The 23,394-nt window shown below is 41.9% G+C and overlaps 1 protein-coding gene across 10 annotated transcripts in view; it reads left to right on the top strand.

The window, feature by feature from the left end:
• Positions 1-21,500, top strand: part of SLCO5A1 (solute carrier organic anion transporter family member 5A1) — a 133,297-nt gene extending 111,797 nt beyond the window's left edge. For 2 of the 10 annotated variants that reach the window (XM_044382795.3, XM_044382794.3), the window contains 4 exons: positions 7,741-7,900; positions 9,988-10,229; positions 12,674-12,738; positions 15,478-21,500. In XM_044382795.3, the coding sequence (XP_044238730.1) occupies positions 7,741-7,900; positions 9,988-10,229; positions 12,674-12,738; positions 15,478-15,947 (937 nt within the window). In that variant the 3' untranslated portion in view covers positions 15,948-21,500. The remainder of the gene's footprint in view (positions 1-7,740; positions 7,901-9,987; positions 10,230-12,673; positions 12,739-15,477) is intronic. The other 8 variants (XR_007188086.2, XR_006409182.3, XR_006409184.3 and 5 more) reach the window with 8 other exon arrangements.
• The last annotated feature ends 1,894 nt before the right edge of the window (positions 21,501-23,394 follow it).

Raw genomic sequence — 23,394 nt, 5'->3', positions numbered from 1 at the left:
TGCTGAAAAGGTTAGTTTCTTGTCTCTTCTCCCTTCTCTTCTAGATCATACAAAGCTTTCTTCTTTAAACTCCCTTTTCTTCATTAAAAGATGAATGAATGTCTGCCATCTAGCTCTGTGCAGGGATGTTATTCATCTAGTGATGCTGAACTTGTAAGAACCTGATGAAAATAAACGTCTTTCTTACCTAAAGCCATGATTTATGGTATACTTCTTCTCATTGAATTGTATCCAATGAAGAAAAACTTGATTAGGTGTGCTGGAGGCTGCTTCAAGGATCCATTCACTCCAGTATTTGCAAGCTGGCTTCATCAAAGTTTATAAATTAGCAAAATAAAAAACCCAGTTTCCTTGGAGAATTCCTTTGGCTTCCCAAATACTTCTGGGAAGATAGTATACTAATATTGATAGTATAGTAAAATTGAATTCATATAAACACTTTTGGGTGGTGTAGATGCACAGACTTGGCACTTTTAGAGTAGCACTTCTGTTTGTGTGAAGAATAAGGGGACCCTTTCTCCAAGCAGGGTGTGGGTTACTTTGCAGCCTCTCCTTGCTCCCTTGGCTGGGTGCTCTTGTGCAGTGTACAGCCTGCTCATCGGTATGGGTTGGCCTGTTAAGTAAAAACTGTTTTCTGTTCTGTATGATTTCGAGGCTTGCCTATGGGATTTCTTTTTCACCTTTAAAGCCAATAAAGGGAGAAATGAAGGGCGTGTCAGTGAAGAGGAGAGTCTTTGTTAGGCATCTGTTTGGCTCAGGTATGGTAACTGGCACTTGTTCATGTATATCTTTTATATATAATGCCTACAACATTACTGTGTGTATTATTACCCACATTTTAATTTAAAAAACCGGGCTTAGAGATGAAGTGATTTGCCCCATGTCATCAGTTGATAAGGAGTAGAACTGAATGAAACCCAAACTATCTATTTCAGGGTTTATGTCCTTTCTGAAAACCAAACTCAGGTGCCGTTTTACATTTTGTATCTCATATAAACACACCCCTAAGCCACACACCACCTCCTTACCAAGAGAGCCACCGAGACTGCATCTGTCTCTGGCAGTCGTGCCCGTTTCCTCATATTTGGTGCATCTGAGTTACAAGCATAGTGCTGTGTTCTGCACACCCACTTTTTCCTCGGTGGCTCTTGGGTCAGCCGTGGTCTTGCCACATACTAGCTGTTTGAGTATGGGCAAATTAATGAACCTTTCTGTGCTTGGTTTCCATATCTTTAAGGTGACAACACTGATAGATACTATCTTGTTGAACCATCTTGTTGAACCATTGTGAGGACCGAATAAAGTTCTCGGCACATTCCTTACCCTCTGTGCCTCCGTTCCCTCATCATTAAGATGGGTTAATAACAGTACCAATCTTTTGGAATTATAGAGAGGATAAGATAGGATAAAACCTATACATAATAAGCAATTGATAAATAACTATTTAAAATGGCATTTTTTTCTCATTTGAAATAAGAGAAAGAAACGCAGAAGGCTTAAATAACGCTGAGTCACACAGTCAGAAAATGGTAGAACTAGAATTTGAACCGAGGTTGCTCTGATTCTGAATGCAATACTTTTCATTATTAAAATATTCTGAAAGAAGAAGAAAGAAAAACCACAAAGAAGCAAGCGCAGTGTATTGGCCACCCTCATTTATTAAAGCTTGGATGAGAAGCTCCGGGTTCACCGGAGGGTGACTCTGCAGGACGATGCATCTTTGAATTAACATCAAGTGCTCAGGAGGCCCCTGAATAGCTGATGGGGGTTGAGATGTTGTAGAAAGATGAACTTTTCCTGTTGAGCCAAGATGGAGTCATAGTCTTTTTGCAGAAGGCACCTGACATGTTATTAGTGGTTCCCCTAGAAAATTCAGATTTGACAGCCAAGATGTGGAAACAACCGAAACGCCCATCGACAGATGAATGGATAAAGAGAATGTGGTGTATGCATACAATGGAATACGATTCAGCCTTAAAAGTGAAAGAAATTTGGCAATATGTGACAAAGTGGATGAACCCTGAGGACATCATGCTAGGTGAAATAAGCCAGTTACAGAATGACAGATACGGAATGATTCATTTATATGAGGTACCTAAAATACTTAGGGTGGAATGGTGGCTTGAGGAAGCGGGAAATGAGGAGTCACTAATCAATGGACATCACGTTTCAGTCAACTCTAGGGATCTGTTGTATGCCACTGTATCGTACACCTAAAATGTGGCAGAAGGGTAGAGCTCATGTTAAGTGTTCTAACCACGATAAAATATAATTGAAGAAAAGAAATTCAGCTTTGAGAATTTGATGATTTTTTTTCATAATAAAAGATCCTAGGCACTCTGGTTAATATCCTGGCCCATTTCCAGCTCAAGTAATTACATTCCCAGCACCCACTGTTACCTTGTAGCTTTTTGTTTGTTTTGTTTTGTTTTTTGTTTTTTTCTCTTTTTTAGAGAGGGGGAGGGAGGTTGGAGGGGCCAAGGGAGAGAGAGAATCTCAAGCAGGTTCCACACCCAGCACCGAGTCTGATGCGGGGCTCCATCTCAAAACCCTGAGATCATGACCTGAGCCAAATCAAGAGTCGGACACTTACCCGACTGAGCCACCCAGGTCCCTTCCCTGCCGTTGTAGTTAGGAAGTGTATGTTGCTTCCCCTGTGCGTCTGTATTTTACACAGGCATGTCGGAATCATCTCACAGCTCTAAGAGTCAGGATTTACTGTGAACACCGTGGCTCAAATAAGATTTTATGTAAACACATTGCATAATGTGAGTTCTTTGCTCTTTACCTTTTCTTCAAGTAATTTTAAAAAATGGGGTTGAATCTGATGTCCATGTATGAAATCGTTCAATGGCACTGAGTCTTGATAAATCATTTAATAATGCTAGCTTTATTATCGTTCATTTATCAAGTGTCATCTCTTTGAACTTAAAACTAAGGTCTATTATGTCATCTTCTGGTTGAAATTACTTCTGACTTGAATTACTGGGCCAGAACTTTTCCAGGGGTCATTTCTTGAGCTGTGAAGTGGCGAGGAAGCATTTTCTCAGTTTTCTGTGTTTGGCAGTGACTGTTGGATGGAGCGATCCAAGTTCAACCGAGTCCAAAATCTCAGAGGTTGGGATTTTTCCCTGAAGTTACTTTTCTCAATATAGTTTTATTGACCCAAAGTGCCAAGACTACAGAAACTGAATATAGCCTGCTAATTCAGACCTTTGTTGCAACTTCCCCAAAATGTATTTCATGCTGTTTGTCACCACTCCTGCCCTGCCACGTGATGTATTTAGATAGTACTGTACTCCGCTCTCGGGGTACCTCGCATTTCTGGCCACATCGTTTCTAAATTCTCTAATGAAACCATTCATCTCCTCATCTGTGCCTCACGGACAGCTTAACTTACTCAAGTTTTCTCCCATTGCTTTTGGTGCCATTCAGGATCTTTTCTTTGTTATAGACATGATGAATTTTAAAAGAAATTCCTAAAAAGTAGAGGACAGTATGTGTGTCTCTGGATTATCCTAGCTACCTTTAATTACAGGTGTATGATTTGATCTATTTTTGGCTCTTACTAGTAAGCTCTGTGAACTCTGACAGCATCTATCCTCTCCAATATTCAGTTTCCTCATCTAAAAGGTGAGGGCACAGTCATAATAATTTTAATTCTTGTGAGGAATAAATGAGGTAATTTATATAGAGATCTTGGTGCACAATTCCTGGAGTAAAAATAGGGCCCTCGAAATGTTAGTTTTAAATGATAACGATGATTATGATGATAATAATAATAATTACAAACCTGAAATTGAACAGCTATATATAGCCAGGGAAGCATTTTAATATGAAGTCAAGAATTTAAGTGGAATCAAAAAGAAACATTCTAATTGAAGTCTTCTTGAAGGTTGAGATAAATTGATAGCGATTAAGATATTATGAGAAAGATACCAGTTTTTTCCAGCTGATTAGTATATTTTGCTAAAAAGGTATTTGCTACATGAATCCTATTCTTTTAACCCATGTGACTTGAGCATAAGATGCATAGATGCCCATTGTCATGTTTCTTGATAGGGAGATGCTTAAGGGGAGGTGGAAAGATGGTTAGGGGGCTCCTCTCTGATTTACGGTGACCTGTAGAAGTATGTCAGATGGGGACGTCCAAGTATTCTTTAGGTGGGATGATGTGACATACATCGTGAGTGTGTGTGTGCACATGCCCATGCGAGAAAGAGAGAGAGAGAGAGAGAGAGGAGAGAATGAGAGAGACAGAGACAGAGAGAGATATTTGAGAGCCACTGTGTCCTTACTAACCCAGCTGTCACAGCCCCATGGTGGACATTATTACTTATGTTAGACTATGGTCTGTTTGATTATTATATATTACTTTAAATAAATGTTGATCCTTAAGCAATTGATTTAATAAAGAATGGGCAGCAAGCTTGCTCCTTTTCCCTTTTTTGTTCATTTGGTCTCCCTTTGGCTGGTTTTCTTGAAGCCTCAATGATTGTGGGGCATGTCATTGCATCCCTCATAGTTTCTTATTCTTTAAAACCAGCAAGTGGTACTAGATAGTCTCAGGGACCACTCCCATCTTTCTAGTTCTTTAATTCTGCGATTCTTACAGTAAGAACTCATGTATGACTCTTAGGCTTGCAACTTGGACCCCGCAGTTGTTTGTGGGTCCCCTTGCTAGTGAGGCCTTTTTCTTTTCTTCTTTTTTTTTTTTTTAAGATTTTATTTATTTATTTGTTAGAGAGAGAGAGAGAGCACAAGCAGGGGGAGCAGCAGGCAGAGGGAGAAGCAGGCTCCCCGCTGAGCAAGGAGCCCGATACGGGGCTCGATGCCAGGATCCCTGCATCCCAGGATCATGACCTGAGCTGAAGGCAGACGCTTCACCGACTAAGTCACCCAGGTGTCCCAGTGAGGCCTTTTCCTTCACTTGGAAATTAACACTTATCTTGCCTCTGAACTCACAGGAGCCTCTTACTTGTAAAGCTAACTTGTCAGAAGTGCTGTAGTTTATTGGAAGCGTGATGCACAGTCCTTTGCCCGTGTAAGTGCGGTGCCCCCTGGCCCTTGTGTGATTGTACTCCTGTGGTGGATTCCCTTCAGGCTCATGAAGGGCTCAGGTTGCTTAGTGTCATTCAGGTTTAAACACTTGTATCCTTATTACAACCCAGCCTGTTTTCTGAAAAGGGAGTGACAGTCCAACAAGACATTACTATTCTTTAAAATTTATTTTTTTTAAAATCAGCACAGTGTAAAGCCTTAACCATGTTGGTATCTTTCGTTTTTTGCGCCACTCCGGCCTTTGCCCATAATGACTTTCCCGTGAATGCCCACTTCTTTTCACTACTATTTCTATTTGTTGCTTGTTTTGATTTTCTTAGAGCTTTATTGTATCATTTCTTTGTTTCAGACATCATGTTCTCATGAGAAAAGCAAATATACCCAACGATGACCTGGGACTGTGCCTCTGTTTCTGGAACTCAGGAAAGCTCGTGCTTCCTGTCATCAGTGGGTTTTGAGCATCTGTTTATATTCTCTTAGATTCCTTTCTCTTGAGTGGACGGACCCATGAAAGAGAGGTGTTTGGAAGCTCGTGGTGGTCATAAATGCATATGAATCATGCTCTTAATAAGAAATTCTTTGTAACTTCTTAATAGTAATAGTAAGAACTATACCGTATGGATTTGGAGCCTGTCATTGTTAGTGACTAAGCATACAGACATATAAAATCCCTTTTATTTGGTCATGGCTTGCAATGCAGCTCTTGAAGAGCTAGTGAGGAGAACAGTAATGGACACAGAACACTTTTCATATGGTACCAGTTAAAATAGCACTAATTAGCGTTATAGTGAATTATCTGGCCTCTCTGGACCTCCATTTCATCATTTGTGGAATGTAGTAGTAAGCCTAGAATAGACTCTTGCCCTCACCCTCAAGACCACTAAGACTTGGGCAATGGGAGTCGTGCGGGGGTCACATGGGGGGTTAAATTGTGCATGGGGGCACAGATAGAGTCATCGGGGTTTTCGTGCGGGGTGGTGTGGGGTTGTTCTGTGTATTAGAGGGTATCTAGAAGTGTCCCTGGCCCCTGCCCACTGGAGCAATAGCACTCCCTTAGTTGTGACAACCAAAAATGTCCCCTAGGGAACAAAATTGCCCCTGTGGAGAAGTACTGATCTAGAATAACATTTTTAAAAGTATAAAAGTATACAACAAAATGATATGAATCCAAGAGTTTGTGGGCATAATTATCAAAGTCTTATGACAAAATTTCTTCTGCAGAATGACTGACGTTAGTGAAGAACAGAGTTTATTTCACTTTGACCTCTTTAGAAGCCTTTCTTGATAAGGTTTATTTTTTGAAAGATTTTATTTATTTATTTGAGAGAGAGAGCAGGAGGGAGAGGGAGAAGCAGGCTCCCCGCTGAGCAGGGAGCCCTATGTGGGACTCAATCCCAGGACCCTGGGATCATGACCTGAGCCAAAAGCAAACGCTTAATCATCTGAGCCACCCAGGCGCCCCTCTTGATAAGGTTTAAATACTGCTATGAATTTGTTCCTTTCATTAAAATTTGAGGACTCAGTTATCAAAGTGTGAAAGAGGACACAGGAGAGAGACCTTTGAATGAAAAATGCTTTCTGTGTATAGACTAAACACATAGGGTTGGGATGGGCTATGCTACTGGAGGGGCGGTTGCTCAACATAGGCATTAAAGATAAGTTCTGGCACGTAACAGACATTCTAGAATATTGTTGAATGGATGGATGATGAATAGATGAATCTGCTGTTACTAACTCATGTGGCTTTGGGAACAGTATTTCATCAGTGACAAAAATGGTGGTCATAGAAGCCAAGGAAGAGGTCACTAGAGAGCCCCTTTCATTCTCCCATGGCTTCCCTGGGTCCCTCCTGGGTCCCTGCCTGCCTCTGCTCTTCTCTACAACATTTCCTTCTACTTCTTTCCCCCCGCCCCCATATCCTTACCTGCTCCCCTCGTTTTATATGTGTTGCCTGAATTGATTGTATTAGAACTTTTCATATTGTGTCATTTCTTTGAATCAGACATCGTGATCTTATGAGAGAACAAACCCACCACGTTGACTGTGAATCCGCATCTGGGCTTTCTGAAGGAAGGACTGAACGTTCCTCGCCGGTTGTTTGAACCACAGTAGTGATGTGATTCCCGATCTTCTTTGAAAATCACTTACGACTCAATTTCTAGAGTCCCATGTCTTTCTTTGATAATTTATTCCAGAACAATTGACGTTTTCAGTCAGAGGAACCCCTGTCGACAACTGTGATGGATGGGTTTTGTTTGTGCCCTCCTAATGGTGTTATTGATTTGATACAGAAAAGCAGTTCCTCTCTTTTATAGTTGAAGAAATCGAGGCCTGGGTTTGTTAAGACAGAGAGCTGAATATCTACAATAAGTGGGTGGTTACACGGGGGTTAGAACTGCTGAGCCCAGATCTGTAGCACCAAGATGGAAGGTAGAATAGAGGCATGATAGATCATTTGATACGGAACTCTTGAATTTATAGTACCAGAAGACTGAAACATTTTTCTTTGTGCTGTGTGTAAAAGTCATGATAATTATCCAAGGTGGTTACTTTATAGTACCATAGCTTTGATTTAATGGGACCAGCTTTTCTAAAATGGACAAATTACTTAACGTCGAGAACTTTCTTTAGAGTTTTATTTTAGTAAATGTTGCTCATGACCTGCTTTTTTCTCTCTAGACCTTCTCTCACCATGCCTCACAGGAACCTGACAGGAAGCTGCAATGTTAATTGTGGTTGTAAAATACACGAGTATGAGCCAGTCTGTGGATCGGATGGAATTACATACTTTAACCCTTGTCTGGCTGGCTGTGTTAACAGTGGTAATCTTAGCACCGGGGTGAGTGTTTTTCACAAGTTCCTGTACTGTTGTTGATCCAACATCCTGTGACAAGGACGTGTTAGAATTCATATACTAACACTCGGCTTCGGTCCCTCTTTTCAAGAAACATCAAATAACCTACAAAAGATGTCTTGACAAAAAGCCAGAGGAAAGAAAATTATGCAATGCTATCATTTTTTTTCCAGGGACGATTGGAGTGTGTGGGTACAGTGACTTTTTCCACATCAGCCTCCTCCCACGTTACATTCTGTGCCAACTCAGTGAAACGCGATAAGGCTCAGTGCTAGGCCTCCCATTTCTTACTCTGCCAGGGCCCTTGCGATGCATTTGAAGGTCAAGATGAGCACATTTGGTGCTAATAGGAGAGCACCTTCCCTGATCAGAGTTTGTGAAGATGGGCAATAACTATTTTTCATAGACTATAAGGTTGTTTGTTTGTTTTTTTTGACAGTAGGTGGGAACTCTTATTTTATTTTATTTTATTTTATTTTATTTTATTTTATTTTATTTTATTTTATTTTATTTTATTTTCTCTTTCTTTCTTTTGTTCTTTCTTTCTTCCTTTCCTTCTTTTTCTTTCTTTCTTTCTTTTTTTTAACTTTCAGAGTAAAGATATTTCTGTCAGTTCAAGAATAGGCTATTTTGAGAATTCCCTTCCCTGTGAATTATAAATAGGCTGTAATACTGTGGGAGGTTTTCATATTCTACTCAGTTCTTTATTGAGCCTGGTTTCATTCTTTGCATAAGAACAGATTGTAGGAGGCTGCTGTAATTAAAAAGGTTAAGGTGCATTGCCTTGTACTGTGTAGGTGTTAAGGGATTAGACCATTGACTGTTTTGGGATTGTCATATTTGATTTCGGAGTTTTAAGCTATAGTGATAAATTGAGAAATCCTGTTGCTGGCTCCTCATTATATAATTGGTGAGCTCCAGCATGTGACCAAGTTGGAAGAGACAATGAGCTCTGTCCTCAGTGGCTAAGTCCTTCCCCGGGGGTGAGCGGGGGAGTCCTCTAATGCACAGCCTCATTCTTAAAAAGAGGCCTGCAGTCCCCGGAGCACAGATGGCCAAATGGCATCCCATCCTTGTATTTGTTGCTACTGCTTCTCCAAGTAGCTGAGGGCGCACAATGACAGTGAGTTCAGCTGATGTCTTTTCAGTAAAAACAACATAACAGGCAGAAAGATTAATTGGTTGCTTTTATTTGAAATGCCTTTTTAGTTCCTTGAACTAGCTTTTTTTCAAACGAAACAGCCAATGATATGTTCACTGGTCCTGACCCTGGAGTCATCATGGAGGCATCATGAATTCTCTGCACTCATTTAACAAATATTTACTTTAGGTCCTACACTGTGTCCAGGTTGATGCTAGGTGCTCTCGTGGGCACAAATAAACAGAAAGCTTGGTTCCTGTTTTTGAGGGGCTTCTCTAATTAGAGAGCCCGAGAATTAAACAGCAGTGGAAGCAGCACATAGTTGTGACCAAAATGAGCATATGGAATGTGAATGCTATAGAACGGAGTGTTGAAAGCTCCTTATAAAAGTTTAGGTTTACACGATTTGGCCAGCAGACATTGTTGGATGCACACTTTGGATCCTTACTGTTAGCAATGAGGCTGTGTTTTCACTTAAATATTATGCATATTTTTTAAAATTTAAATTCAATTAGCCAACATATAATACATCATTAGTTTCAGATGTAGAGTTCAATAATTCATCAGTTGCACACAACACATCACATCACGTGGCCTCCTTAATGCCCACCCTCCAGTTGCCCAGGCCCCCACCTCCCTCCCCTCCAGCAACCCTCAGTTTGTTTCCTAGAGTTAAGAGTCTCTCATGGTTTGTCTCCCTCTGATTTCTTCCCATTCAGCTTTCCCTCCCTTCCCCTATGATCCTCTGCTTTGTTTCTCATAGTCCACATATGAGTGAAGCCATATGATAATTGTCTTTCTCTGATTGACTTATTTCGCTCAGCAAAATATAATGCCTATTCAAATACTAGAGCTATTTTAGAGCTTTAAACTTTGTCTTCATTTTCCTGTGCTTTAGGTTGGCTCACAACCGATCTTTGTCATCCCTTAGATAAGGAATTACACAGAGTGCACCTGTGTCCAAAGCCGGCAAGTGATCACCCCACCTACAGTGGGACAGCGCAGTCAGCTCCGCGTGGTCATCGTCAAAACCTATCTCAACGAGAACGGCTATGCTGTGTCCGGGAAGTGCAAACGGGCCTGCAACACCCTTATCCCCTTCTTAATTTTTCTCTTCATAGTCACCTTCATCACAGCATGTGCCCAGCCATCAGCCATCATAGTAACACTCAGGTGAGAACAGCACTCAGCTTCCAGGTGGGTTCTACACTCACAATTGCCAGAGTACACGTTCCGAGCTGGGATCGATGTGGTAGCGCGGAGAGGAAAGCAACGTCAGATTGTGCAGGGAAGCGCTCAGACCTTTGCTTGTTGAATTTAGGAGAAGTATTTCCCACATCAGGAAGGGAAAGGAAGGTTGTGACGTTTCATACCCCAGAACTTTCTTTATTCAGGTGGATTCTAGTCCTGTAGTCTAGTGAAACTTCTTTTGGGTGCCTTGGGTTCCTGAAGTCTGTGCCCTTAAAGGTTCAAGTTCAGGAGCTGAAAGCGGTCGCCATGTTAGCCACGCAGAGCCTGACTCCAGATGGGGCAGGAAGTCATTTGGTGAAGTTGCTGAGTCTCGGGTACAGGCAAAGACTATTTTTTTTTTAAAGATTTTATTTATTTATTCGACAGAGATAGAGACAGCCAGCGAGGGAGGGAACACAAGCAGGGGGAGGGGGAGAGGAAGAAGCAGGCTCATAGTGGAGGAGCCTGATGTGGGGCTCGATCCCATAACGCCGGGATCACGCCCTGAGCCGAAGGCAGACGCTTAACCGCTGTGCCACCCAGGTGCCCCACAGGCAAAGACTATTATCTCCAACCTGGTAGGTAGTCAGTACCTCCGGGATCAGTGACAGTTCACCTGGGGCCTGCAATTCAAAATGTGGATTTCATGAATTTTACTGTCATATGAAATTTTGGAGTTGAACCAGGGAAAGGACAGACTGGGAGATGTAATTCTTCAGTTATTCATGCTATGTTTTATTATATATCCCGTTTGTGGGTTTTTGCTTATAAAAGAACACAGACGTTACTTTAATGGAAGTCCTGTTAAAAATGTTGACACGGGCCCATTCAGATCAGTGTGTTGGCATTTGCAGTAAAGGCTACAGTGGGCAAAGGAGGGAAGGGGACGGCGCGGTGAAGGAGAAACTCGCCCACGGCGGCTTCAGGGGGATCAGGGGAGGCAGTGCAGTGAAGGAGTGAGGAGGAAAGGGAATCCGTCCTCATTCCTCCTTTACCTCCTCCCTGGCTCCTCAGTACCCCACACAGCAGGGCACCTGGTGGTCCCACCTGCTGGGACGTCATTCCTAGCAAGGCGGTTGGGCTGTTGGCTGCTTCTTCTGCACATTTTGGCTTTTCTTCTATGGGATGCTGAGTTAGACGTTTGCCAGCCAGTCCCTTCCTTGACAGTACGATAACAGCACCCGGTGGGAAGGCCCATTGGTTGATTCACTCAGTTCCTCCATCAGCAGGTAACAGTGGTGTGTGCAGCATGGGGCAAGTTGCTAGGTAAGGATAAGGAAGGTGGGGAAAGGGGGCGCCTGGGTGGCACAGCGGTTGGGCGTCTGCCTTCGGCTCAGGGCTTGATCCGGCGTTTCGGGATGGAGCCCCGCATCAGGCTCCTCTGCTGGGAGCCTGCTTCTTCCTCTCCCACTCCCCCTGCTTGTGTTCCCTTTCTCGCTGGCTGTCTCTCTCTCTGTCGAATAAATAAATAATAAAATCTTTAAAAAAAAAAAAAAAAAGGAAGGTGGGGAAAGATGGCAGGTGCATCGGTCCTGGGGAAGTGGGCACGTTATCCCTAGAACTCAGTGCGTATGGGACAGAAAAGATCAGGTACTTCAGCATTTTAAAAAACGAATCCTTAATAATCTTAATTTTTAAACTTTAATTCTGCAAGAGATGTTAAATATCCCAGATCAGGGCTGCCCCGTGTCATCGCGCTCGAACATGGCAAATCACCAGCTGGCTTCTCACTCAAAACTTCAGAAAAAGGAGCTCTTTAATCTTTGCTAATTACAAATCAGTAGATTCCAATCTTCCTGCCATGTGGGAATTACTTGGAGCCGTGTGGGAATTACTTGGATAGGTTTTAGGAAAAGAAGAAAAGAATGAGGTGATGGGGAGGGATTCACTCTTTTTCTAATGTTTGGCTTGTTTTTTTACTTTTTTCTTGACTCTCCTTTCTTTAACTTTTTTCCTCTATACTTTTCCTTGAGAAATCACAGGAGTAGCTTTCAGCCGACACACCTACTCTCTGGAAAGTGTAAGCAAATAGAAAAACAAGAATGCGATAGCTGGGATAAATTATTTTATCTGTTTTTTTCACGGAACTGGTTTCAGAAGCTCAGAGCCACTTGTGTACCTTCAGCCATGAACCTGTGGCCCTCCACCCGTGTTTACCCAGAAACAGAGCTAATCAGAGCTTCTCTGGAGTCTTCACTGGGGAGAACTCACTCTCCGATTCAGCTACATCAGCAGGCTTGTTTGGCTGTTGTTGAGAAATTCTAGTAAATAAATATTTTGGCACAGCAGCTCTGTGGTCCCCGGCTCCGCGCTAAGCTGGCTTGATTTGATGTTCGTTTTCTTGAGGCCGGTGTTTTCAGACATTTCTTTCTTTCCCTTCACTGTAGGTCGGTAGAAGATGAGGAGAGACCTTTCGCGCTGGGAATGCAGTTTGTGTTATTGCGAACACTTGGTATGTTCCTGAATTTCCACGTGTGCCTCTTAGTTCCTCTTTACAGATGGCAAATTCTCACTGTCCTTTAAAAATGGCAAGTCAATCATTTGTTACGGTTAGTAGCAGCTCGGATTTTATGGGTTAACGGCAGGGCACAACTTCCTTATTTTCTGATTTGAACTAGAAGCTACCCAGTTCTGTCATTTGATGAAACAGATCACAACTGACTTTGGAACAGTTTCTTTTTCACCATGAGCACAAACTTGGGTTAAATTCCCCAAAGTGTTTTTGGTATGGTAAGAAATATTGAATCAAGCCATTGTGATGGGCTTATGATCCTGGCATTTTTGTCCCTTTATGCCTTTTTAACATGAAAGTGATGGAAATTGGCATTCTATTATTTGCGAAAATTTTAATTCCTTCTTTACAATAATTTTATTGGGCCAGGCAAAAAGCGTACCTATCAAGTTTTCTGAGAAAAGAAATTAAAAATTCTGAAAAGAAAAAAGAAAGATCCCCAAATTGTTACATTGGGAGTCACCTTTACTTATTAACAAGAGAAGCTCATTAGCACTGTCAGTGTATTGCAGGGTTCATTTGGGCGTGAAGAACGTCGTTCTGATTTTGACGAACACTGTATCGCTCTGTGGTGGTTTGGAACAATGCATGGGAAATATCATGTGAAGTAGCCCATTGCCTTGATCAATTTCAGTATTGTAATTGACTTCCCCATCACCAAGCATAGTTTTTCTTTCACAAGTGGCAGTCTGTCATTTTCCTCAGCTGTTGTTTCTCCCAGTAATCAGTATCATTGTCCACAGGACAAAAAAGAAAAGAAATAGGTTTTTTGATTTAAATTTTTAATTTCCATTTTGAAAGGTGAAACACTTTAAAATGGTATCATCTGACCCTCTGAAACATTAGTCTTCTCTGGAATTCTCCATTCGTCATTACGTTGTGGTTGGTGGCCCAGTCTGGGAGTAGGGACTTTCTGGTGCTCCTCAGAGGCTTCTAGTTGCATTGTATGGGTGACTTGTTTTTTTTTTTTTTTTTTTTTTTTGGTACCGATAAAACTTAGAAGGTCCCATTTTTCAAAGCCAGCTGGTGAAAGGAAATTCTGACATGCTTTGATTTGGTTAAGAAACTTGCCTTTTACTTCCTGTTGAAAACCAAAAATTTGTTTTCAAGGAGGGAAATTTGTTTAGCGAAGGAGTAGTTGACCAGGAAAAGAAAAAAATGGGCCCTCCTTTTTGCTCTCCCTGTCTTTGATGCCATGGAGTTAGGGTGGTTTCTTTTGGAATTGGAGGTAAAGGTGAGTCAACAGAGGGATGTCGCGGTGTCAGGAGTAAGTGGAAGGAGGACATTTCAGGCCTCTATTATTTAATTCAACCTTGACGTAAGTTCTGTTGATTATGAAAAGCTGTAGTTGGGCCAAAAACCAATTGCCATTTCCCCAAATTCCAAAGCAAAAAGAGAGTTTTAAGTATTTTCGTAATGTTAAATTTTAATTATAGTGAACATACCTCATTTTGAATGAGTACAACATATTTAAAAATATATCACTTAGCCCACCGTTTTCCCTTCCTTCCCCTTCTCTTCCTCCTTCTCTCCCTCCTTCCCATCACTTCCTTTTCTAAACTCTTATTGAGGATCCATGGGCTGTCCTGAGGGGTCCTTGGGATGCAAGGAATAAAAGGCTTGGCCTCTGCCATCAAGGAGCTTATGGGTAACAAATCTGCAAACCCTTTCAACGCTGCGTGATAGTCGATACAATGGAGGTGTATACAAAATGCAGTGGGAATACGGTGGCATCTGAGTGAGTGAGGAACTTAAAGGAGGGGTAGATAATTGCAAGGTGAACAATTTGGGAATGGGGACACATTTCAGCAAAGGGAGTAAGATATGGTGAAGGAAGTCCACTTGGGTAGACTTTCTTTCTTATGGGAGTAAAGAAATGTCTATCTCATAGCCCAAACAATGAAGCTACTACTCATCACAGATGTTTCACAAGCTTCAAAGATGAATTTTATGCCTTAGTTATTTCTTTTTTTTTTTTTAAAGATTTTATTTATTTATTTGACAGAGATAGAGACAGCCAGCGAGAGCAGGAACACAAGCAGGGGGAGTGGAAGAGGAAGAAGCAGGCTCACAGCGGAGGAGCCTGATGTGGGGCTCGATCCCAGAACGCCGGGATCACGCCCTGAGCCGAAGGCAGACGCTTAACCGCTGTGCCACCCAGGCGCCCCATGCCTTAGTTATTTCTATGCCCCAATTGTCTTTATATGGTTTGCCATTTGATGTGGTTTCTGGCTTATAGGGGACAGTGTCTTTCCTCATACCCTTCCTGTACCCGAGGACTAGAACCCAATCCGTAAGAACTAAGTGTACTGAATTTTAGTGGTTCATAAAGGGTCTTAGTGTAGCCTCTTGAGTATTTAATGACAAAATCTGGTTTTTAAGGTGAAAAGGATTGCCTAATGGAATTTTTAGCAATCGACATTTTTACAATCTTAAAAATCATTAACGTATTCTGACTGAGTTGAACACTGGAAGATTTAGAGTATTTATAACTTAGTGAACATTTTTATAATAAATATATTATGATAAGATGTGACATATTTAAAAGTCAAGTAACACTAGAAAACTACTGCCCTCAACTGGCTTTAGAGCAAACAAGCACCTTGCTAATTTACAAATCTGTTTTCTCTGATAAGATGGGCTAAATGTTGTTCTTTTTCTTTCTCTCTTCAACTTTAGCGTACATTCCTACTCCGATTTACTTTGGAGCAGTGATTGACACCACCTGCATGCTCTGGCAACAGGAGTGTGGCGTGCAAGGCTCTTGCTGGGAGTACAACGTGACATCGTTTCGTTTTGTCTATTTTGGCTTGGCGGCCGGCCTCAAATTTGTTGGCTTTATTTTTATTTTTCTGGCTTGGTACTCCATTAAGTACAAGGAGGACGAGCTGCAGAGGCAAAGGTGGAGAGAATTCCCTCTGAGCACTGTGAGTGAGATGGTGGGCCACACCGACAACGCTGATAAGTACGCCCGGACTAGATCTTGTCCCGCTTTCAGCAGCCAGGGGGATTTCCACGAAGAGACTGGTCTGCAGAAAGGGATCCCGTACACCGCACAGACCTATCCGGGGCCCTTCCCCCAAGCAATAAGCTCCTCCCCAGACCCGGGGCTGGAAGAAAGCCCTACTGCCATGTCGCCTCCCTCCTGAAGCTTGAAAACGGAAGACTTTAGTTTTGTTGGTTGAGTTGAATATGGCAACTTGAGAAACACCCGTGCCTTCTTTTCTTTCTTTCTTTTTTTAACCTCTAAAGACACAATCCTCAGACCAACAAAACTCAGTATCCACAGCCACTATTGATTGAGGGCTGGATACCTCCACAAGACTGAGAGCCTTTCCCCCCCTTCTGTCCGAGAAGGAGGAGTTTAGATAGGTGTGTTACCATTTCCGCTACGTTAATTTCATGCTCGTGCTCCAGGGTGGTATAAGGCTGAGAGGTGCCCGGTTAACAAAATCACGGGAAGTGTACTGGCGGTACATATCATTAGCATACACTCCAAACAGAGGTGAGCTTGACCATGACTTTGCATTTACAAATCAGAGTCTTTAGATATGAACACCTACTGTGAGTTCCGCTACAAAGCACAAATGAATTTGCCTCAACTATGCAATTTTGATTGGGAAAATATAAGTGCAGCCTGTTATTTTTCTTTCAAGAGACTAAAGCAGATACGTTTGGAAAAGAGGACAATAAACTTTCCCTAAAGTACTGTTAATAGCATTTTAAGCCATAGCAGAGTTATAAATCAGGTAGAATTTTTCAAAGGCTTCAAAGGAATCGTATGCCTAGCGTGCTAAAAGGAACAGCTACTTTATTTCATAAGAGACATTCTCTTTAGTCTGTCTGCCCCATCACAAGGTAAAGAGTCTGCCGAATCATAAACCTGATAGCTTGAATATAAACTCCAGTATTCTTTGGCCAGGGGCTTTAAAGCCAGTGTGCTAAACTACATGGCTTGAACCTAATTTGAGATGCCTCATAAGGAGAGAAACTGATGGCTTTCTCATCCAAAGAAAAATGCTGCAGACATTCTTTTAGCTCTTATCGGCCCACACAAAGGTAGTTAAGAATTGTAACCTTGACACTCAAAAGAGTTGGAAAAAAGAAATTCCACGGAGGTAAGATGGAGTCCCATATGATCGTGTTAGTTATACACCTGGAAACCTTAGCAAATCTGTATCGTTTTCTTTCTTATGTACAGAAAATTGCTGTGGTTGCCTCCTGAAGTTGAGTAATTAAATCAGGAAAGCTATACCTGTGATAGGAAAATCACTCTGAATACAGGATGAGAGAGATCTGTGAGCTGGGAGAGTATGATCCTAAGTCATGATTGAAAATTATTTAAAATCGACTTGTCTGTCATACTGAGTTCCACTTCATCAGCCTTAGAATGATTTTGCACCTCTCGTTGATTCCTTCCTCCTGTTGACCTTCCCTTAGTGATCTTGCGAGAGGACGTTTCTGTGCACTTTGGGTTCATTATCCATCATCCTTTTCAGTTCCTCGCAGCACATCACTTTGACTCCGGTGCCACATAGAATGCTTTCTACATGGTTCCTCAGGTAGACGCTTCGGACTGCACTGTGGACTGGGAGCAAGTTAACTCATGGGATCTTGGCTGCTCAGAGAAAGAATCCTGACCACCAGGACTTAGGAGGGACTGTAAGGTCCAAATACCCATATAATTGTGAACAGTTTCTGCCACGGAGCCTACGCTTATGCAGGGGCTAATTTGGGAACTGATCTCCTTGGCTGGCTTACACTCTTCCACAGAGGGGAGTGAGGGACAGAACCGTCCCATGATTCGGGCTTTTTGCCCTTCATCCTTGGAGGTGCTGGTGGAGTTGCGTGAACGTTCCTGGGTTCAAGGTCAGTTTCCTCTCCACCTAAGAACGGTGTTGTCAAATGGTGCTTCTGCTGGCATGCAGTTTGTGGAGAGGGCTATCGCTGTTAGACCGGATAATGTCTGTAAGGGGTGGAGCCAGTGGTCTCAGGTGACAGGGTCTCATCTGGCTGAGTCCTAAGTCTGCCATTGTCTGTAATTACGCTAGCGTCTGTCCGACTTTGCTCCTTGTGGTATGTACCAAAGGTCTTCAGAGAATATTGTGGATTAACTTAGCATCTACTCTGGTGCCTCAGGGTTCCCTTTTACTCTCTATGGGAGATCTTTGATCCTTTCGATCCTTTAGGAAGTTTCCTTTTGTGTCGGAGCTAAAGATACACAGGTTGGGGAGAGCTGGTATTTTCTTAATTCTCCTCTAACTGCTAAAGAACTGCATCAAGAGAATTTGGATGGGATTAGCACCTTTTTTTTTTTTTTAAACTAGGATTGTATGTTCCAACACTCTTACAATCTCTCTCTTCTTGGTAGTGTATTTTGAAAAGAAGCCGATCTCAGAACCCCAGGATAGGAAGTGACAGACTCTTCAGGTATAATTGGACTGTCCCCTTTCTCTACCTGAACAGTCATCCATCCAATTCAACGACCATTGACCAGTTCTCTATCAGGCACTATTTTAGCCAGTTACCATCTGCCACTCTATGAAATTCTTTAGGTTGACCAGCCAAAATTCAAAGAAATGGGCCTGGACTGTACACACGATGTTAATATCGTACTTCCTCAAGTATGTGATACTTACGATAAGTAGTGGGCGTGTCATTAATGTGTTGTTGGTTAGTGTAGAGGCAGTAGTAAAAATCACAGAAGACTGACGTTTTAGAATACGTACCAATGAAGAAGTGTCCCCCAAACGCTTTGGGTCCCGGTAGCATCCTTGGAATATTACAGAGTCAACTAAAGTGACTATCTTATAAATGGCATCATTTGGTTGTAGATATGAGGTTCTTACATGTTTGTTACTTTATAGTCACAGCTCCTATAGAAGTTTAATTCCCACTTGCCATGAACTGAGGCTTCGAATTACTTGTTTTGGAGAAAGGTCACCTTGTTCTTTTATTGACTCTGTAGATTAATGTATTATTTGGCTTTAATATGCAAATATAATATCCACGAGTCTAGCCTATTAATTTAGAAACTCCCAGGGGAGGGTGGGTGGTTGGAGCACTTGTTTGTTATCTTCATTAGTATGAGGTCCTTATCCTTTTCAGGTAGATTTCGTTCTTGAAAACATTCAAAAGTCATTCAGAACTAAGGTGGCGGGGGTGAAAGGAGGAGCAGAGAAGCAACCAATTAGCTTTTGTGCAATGTTGACTATTTTCAGAGCATTTTGTCAAGCACTTAATATACATCTTTTTTTTTAATACTGTTAATAAGTTTGCAAGATGACTATTTTTATTCTGTGTTGTTTTTTTTTTTAACAGATCATGAAAACTGAGGCTCAGAGAGGTAAAGAGATTTGTTTAGGATTGTACAGAGTGGCCAAGTCAGGGTTCAGAAGCAGGTTTCTATCTCCATCGCTCACTCCTTACACTATATAATGCCGACAGTGGTTTGGGTTAACAGAGACAGGTGTGACTATAATTTAGTAAGGTAAAGCATTTCATTTTTTGATGTGTTACTGTTCCTGAAAAGTCGAGAAGTTATTATTCCTTTGTGTAGAATAGGGAAAAAAATCTGTAGGAAACATCAAAATTTAATGTTTAGATTTTCAAGGTAAATTCACAGTTATTTAGCTAAGTGTTATATTCAAAATTGTCATAACATACCTCAAGTATTTATTTATAGTTCATATTTAATATAGAGCAAATCCAATTTTGATGTCAGCGTAGAGTCTCAGTAGAATTTCTGAAATGAATCATGAGGAAATGTGGTTCAGATTTATTGAATCTGAGCTCTGGGGATTTTAAGTGTATGCTTTCTTTTTCGTTTCTTCCTCTTTCAGAATGTTAACGTTTCCATTAATTTTTAGTGAATATGGGCTTTAAGTTTCCTAAATAAACGTTTTAAATGAACATATGCAAAGTGTTACATGTTAAATGAACATAGACAAAATGTTACATGTTCCATACCAAACAGCTGGTGGATTGTTACTGTTCCGAGCTGCGGTCAGAACGGATGCCTTCACTGGGAAATGCAGCCATCAGAGGAGGAAGGATAATGACAGTCCCGCAGTTTCACCAACGACCAAGAAAATTCTTCTCGGTCTGCAATTCCAGCTTGCGTTCTTTGGTAGACTTGGAGCCAGGAAGTTTCTTTTTGGAGCCTGTTTCGCATCAACCAAAGAGCAGCTGCATGGTTAATTGAATGGACCTTGTGGAAATTCTCTAGTGCACCCGGGAGCAGAAGAGCCCAAGTCTGGGTGGGGCGGGGCGGGGGGAGCCAGTTATACTTTGAGCGTGTGTGGACCTCAGACATCCTCGATGGTGCAGAAACATGAGTCTAACTATTGCTACAGAGGGGCAGACGGAGTATGCTAAATAGCAGATAGATATCAAAATACCGTCTAATCCCGGAACGGCCCAGACTGCAGACTGCAGCTTTGCTAGTTCTGTTCTCCAGACCAGTAGGTAGCCTCTCCACGTTATTCATAGTTCCTCTTTCCTGGTATGAAAGGGCGTGCCGTGGCGGGCAGGCGAAGGTAGTAGTAGCCTTGTGCACTTTATCTTTTTCGTTTTCTCTCCTTTCCTCATCTTCCAGGATGCTGCTGGCTGTGTCTGTCCCAGGCTTCTTGCTACGGTGGAATCAGATCTGTGTATGTTTGAACAGGTTCTTTTAAGCACTTCATTTTTACTCAGCCCTAAGAAGGGTCAAATATGATGAAAACCCTCCCTGGGTATTTGCTTTTGCAACATTAAAAAGAAAAAAATGCCTCGGTGCTAAAAGTATTTGAGGATGCATGCTGACCACAGAAATGCACTGCTGAATTTACAATGTCTCGCTGGCAAGGGACTGCATGTGCTTTGCTTTTGGAAATCTAGAGAACTTCCCAGAAAACAAGCACTCCTTATTCTTGTTACTACAGTTAATCCATGAACTTCAAGCTGCAAACATGGAGACTATAAGGGGGAACACCTTTTCTATGGAAAACTCAGCGTTTTTGATATTTCTTTTCGCAAGAATAATCAGACGCTACAAATAATTTCAGAGAGAGGAAAACGATTTCACATGATCTTTCCTTCTCCAAAAAACTGACACCCTTGTAAGGTGTTTTTAATAAGGGGTTTGGAAGGTGTTGTCTTTTTCTCTATTACATGTTAAAATCAGAGGAGAAAATACCCAAAACTAAAGTCATTGCAGGGACATCTTAAACCAAAGGGGTGAACAAATGGAGTTTAAACGGTGTATGTAGAAATGAAAAGTCAGACTAATTGATAAGACTTTATAGGGGGCATTTTTCTTAAAATACATACCTCTACCCAAAACCCCAAATGTTATTTTAGAAGCACGAAATAGGCAGGTCTGCCTCTAACTTTTTAGTTAAAGGAGATGTAACACTGTGTCAGATAAACTGACATTAGGATCCTGGTGGAGTGTGTGTGTGGTGTGTGTGTTTTGTGTGAAAGTGTATTGGTGATGAAAGGCCGTTTTGAGTCGTTGCATAAAGGAGTTTGATTTTGTGATTTTTACAATGAGTATTTATTTGGAGTCCTCTTACGGTAATTTAAAAGATGTATAATTTCCTTGTGTTTAATGAAATCTATTGTCAATGTATTAATAAGCCTTGGTTTACAACATCTTGAATACTTGATCATTGAAAATTAAGAAAAAAAGTTAAAAAAAAATAAAGTGTGTTGGATTGAAATTAGTTTGTCTCTGAGATCTCTTCTGATGGACAGCAGAGTTTTCTAAGGCATCCCAAACTTTGGGGTGAGAGGCGGAGGGAGGCAAAGGAGCTCCGGAAATAACAGCATGAGTCACAGTTTAGAGCACAAAGTGGTTATTTTTAGAACCTTGCCTGGAGCACTCCATAGGTGTAAAGCAGGGCAATTGATTTCCATTTCTCACTCTGTCACCCCTCCTGCACAGCTAAGCGAAAGGACCACAATGGCCCAAGATACAGGAGCTACTAGGGGGAGTGTGTGTGTGTGTGTGTCTGTGCTGGTTTCTGGACAAACTCTTATTTTCCTCCATGGCCTTGTGCATTCATTGTGGAGGCCATTTATACAAAGGGCAGATAGTACCCTTTTGCCCAGTTTACCTTCTTCTCTTCAGCAATGTGTGCAACTTAGGCAATTTAGAGATTTCACTCAACTCTCTTAAATATCCCACACATTCAAGGGAGAGGCAGAGTCATTCCGGATATTGGGCTTTTTGAAATAGACACACGAGAAAGTTTCTTTTTAAGAAATGAGGAGAGAGGAAAGGTTATGCATGTGGCCACTCATTGCATTAGTCCCAGACTTGGTACGACCTCAGCATTTTAAGAGCTGTTAAAAAGCATCCAGTTCGTTTCTTCTTTTAAAAATCGCCAGCTGAGCGAAGTCGGCCTCTGTAGCTTTGGCGTGGGGGCCCAGAAAACATTTTTAATTGCACAAAGTCATTGGAAAGCAAGGAGATCGATATTTGGTGCTCACTTTTGTATTTAAACATCAAAGTCTGATGCGGTTCCAACTCTTAATACCAATATAGATCAGTAGAAAGCTAAAACCCTCCTTTGGTCTTCTGGAATGGCTAAGATCCTACGTACCGAAGAAAGAGCAAGCCTGGCATGGATCAAGTTGTTCTAGCTGTGTTCTTGTCTAAATGGTGGTTCTGCTACTTCAGAAATCAATGAAGTGGCAGCTTTGCCAGGGGCGGATCCTGGCTGGAAAGAAAGATGTCATTAGTTGCACTAGAGTGACACCTAATGGTCATTGTGGAAATCACATGCTTTACTAACCTCATCCCTTCCGGTTCCTGGGCTCGAGTTGTAGGGGGCTTTTTGTGACCAGGTTCATATTAGGGTGGCAATGACATCTCTTCTTCTGCTGAAACCCATTAGTAATTGAGTTGGTTCCACTCTGGCTCCGGGTCACCTGAGCCGTTGGGGCTGGAGGTAGGGTAACGGGGAAGAGGACTGGGGGTAGAAGACACATTCTGAATTCCTGAGTCCTAGGAGGCACACTGGTGTAGAGGCTAGAAATTCAGAATAGAGGGTAGGTAGATACATTTATCCTCCACTTAAGTGCATTTGCTAGCAGAAAAGTGAGGCAATGCTCAGCACAAAGACTTTAACATTTGTAGCTCCCTTTGTCCCCCAACCCTCTGCAGTGCTTTCCCTGACATCGGGGAGCAGGGACTCCCTCATCTCAAAAGGAAATATCTGCTTTCTGAAAGCCATTTTCTCTGCTTATTTTATACAGTAGTGGGCTCGCTATAAGCCCCTAGGTACTGTGCTGGGGAAGTCCTCAGCATCAGCGACACAACTCAGAGAAAGGAGAGTTAATTAGACCCGTATGAACAATAGTTGCATGAGGTAGGTTTCTTGGTCATAAATGGGGCAAATGGCAAGGTCATGAATGTGGCCGGTCATTTTCACTCCATTGGCCTCGCACTTGGTTCAACATCAGTGTTCTCTTACTTGGGGGAAAGGAAAGTAAAAATGGTCGAGATGCTGTGTCCAAGGGGTGGGGGAGTTGAAGAAAGTTCACACGGAAAGAAAAGAAAGATAAAATCTTATAAGGTAGAAGGGAAAACAAAATACGGGAACTGAAAAA

Source organism: Ursus arctos, unplaced genomic scaffold (genome assembly GCF_023065955.2).
Source record: "Ursus arctos isolate Adak ecotype North America unplaced genomic scaffold, UrsArc2.0 scaffold_6, whole genome shotgun sequence".
Classification (NCBI taxonomy): Eukaryota; Metazoa; Chordata; class Mammalia; order Carnivora; family Ursidae; genus Ursus; species Ursus arctos.
Note: the sequence above shows the minus strand (reverse complement) of the source record. Positions and strands in the feature narration are given on the sequence as shown.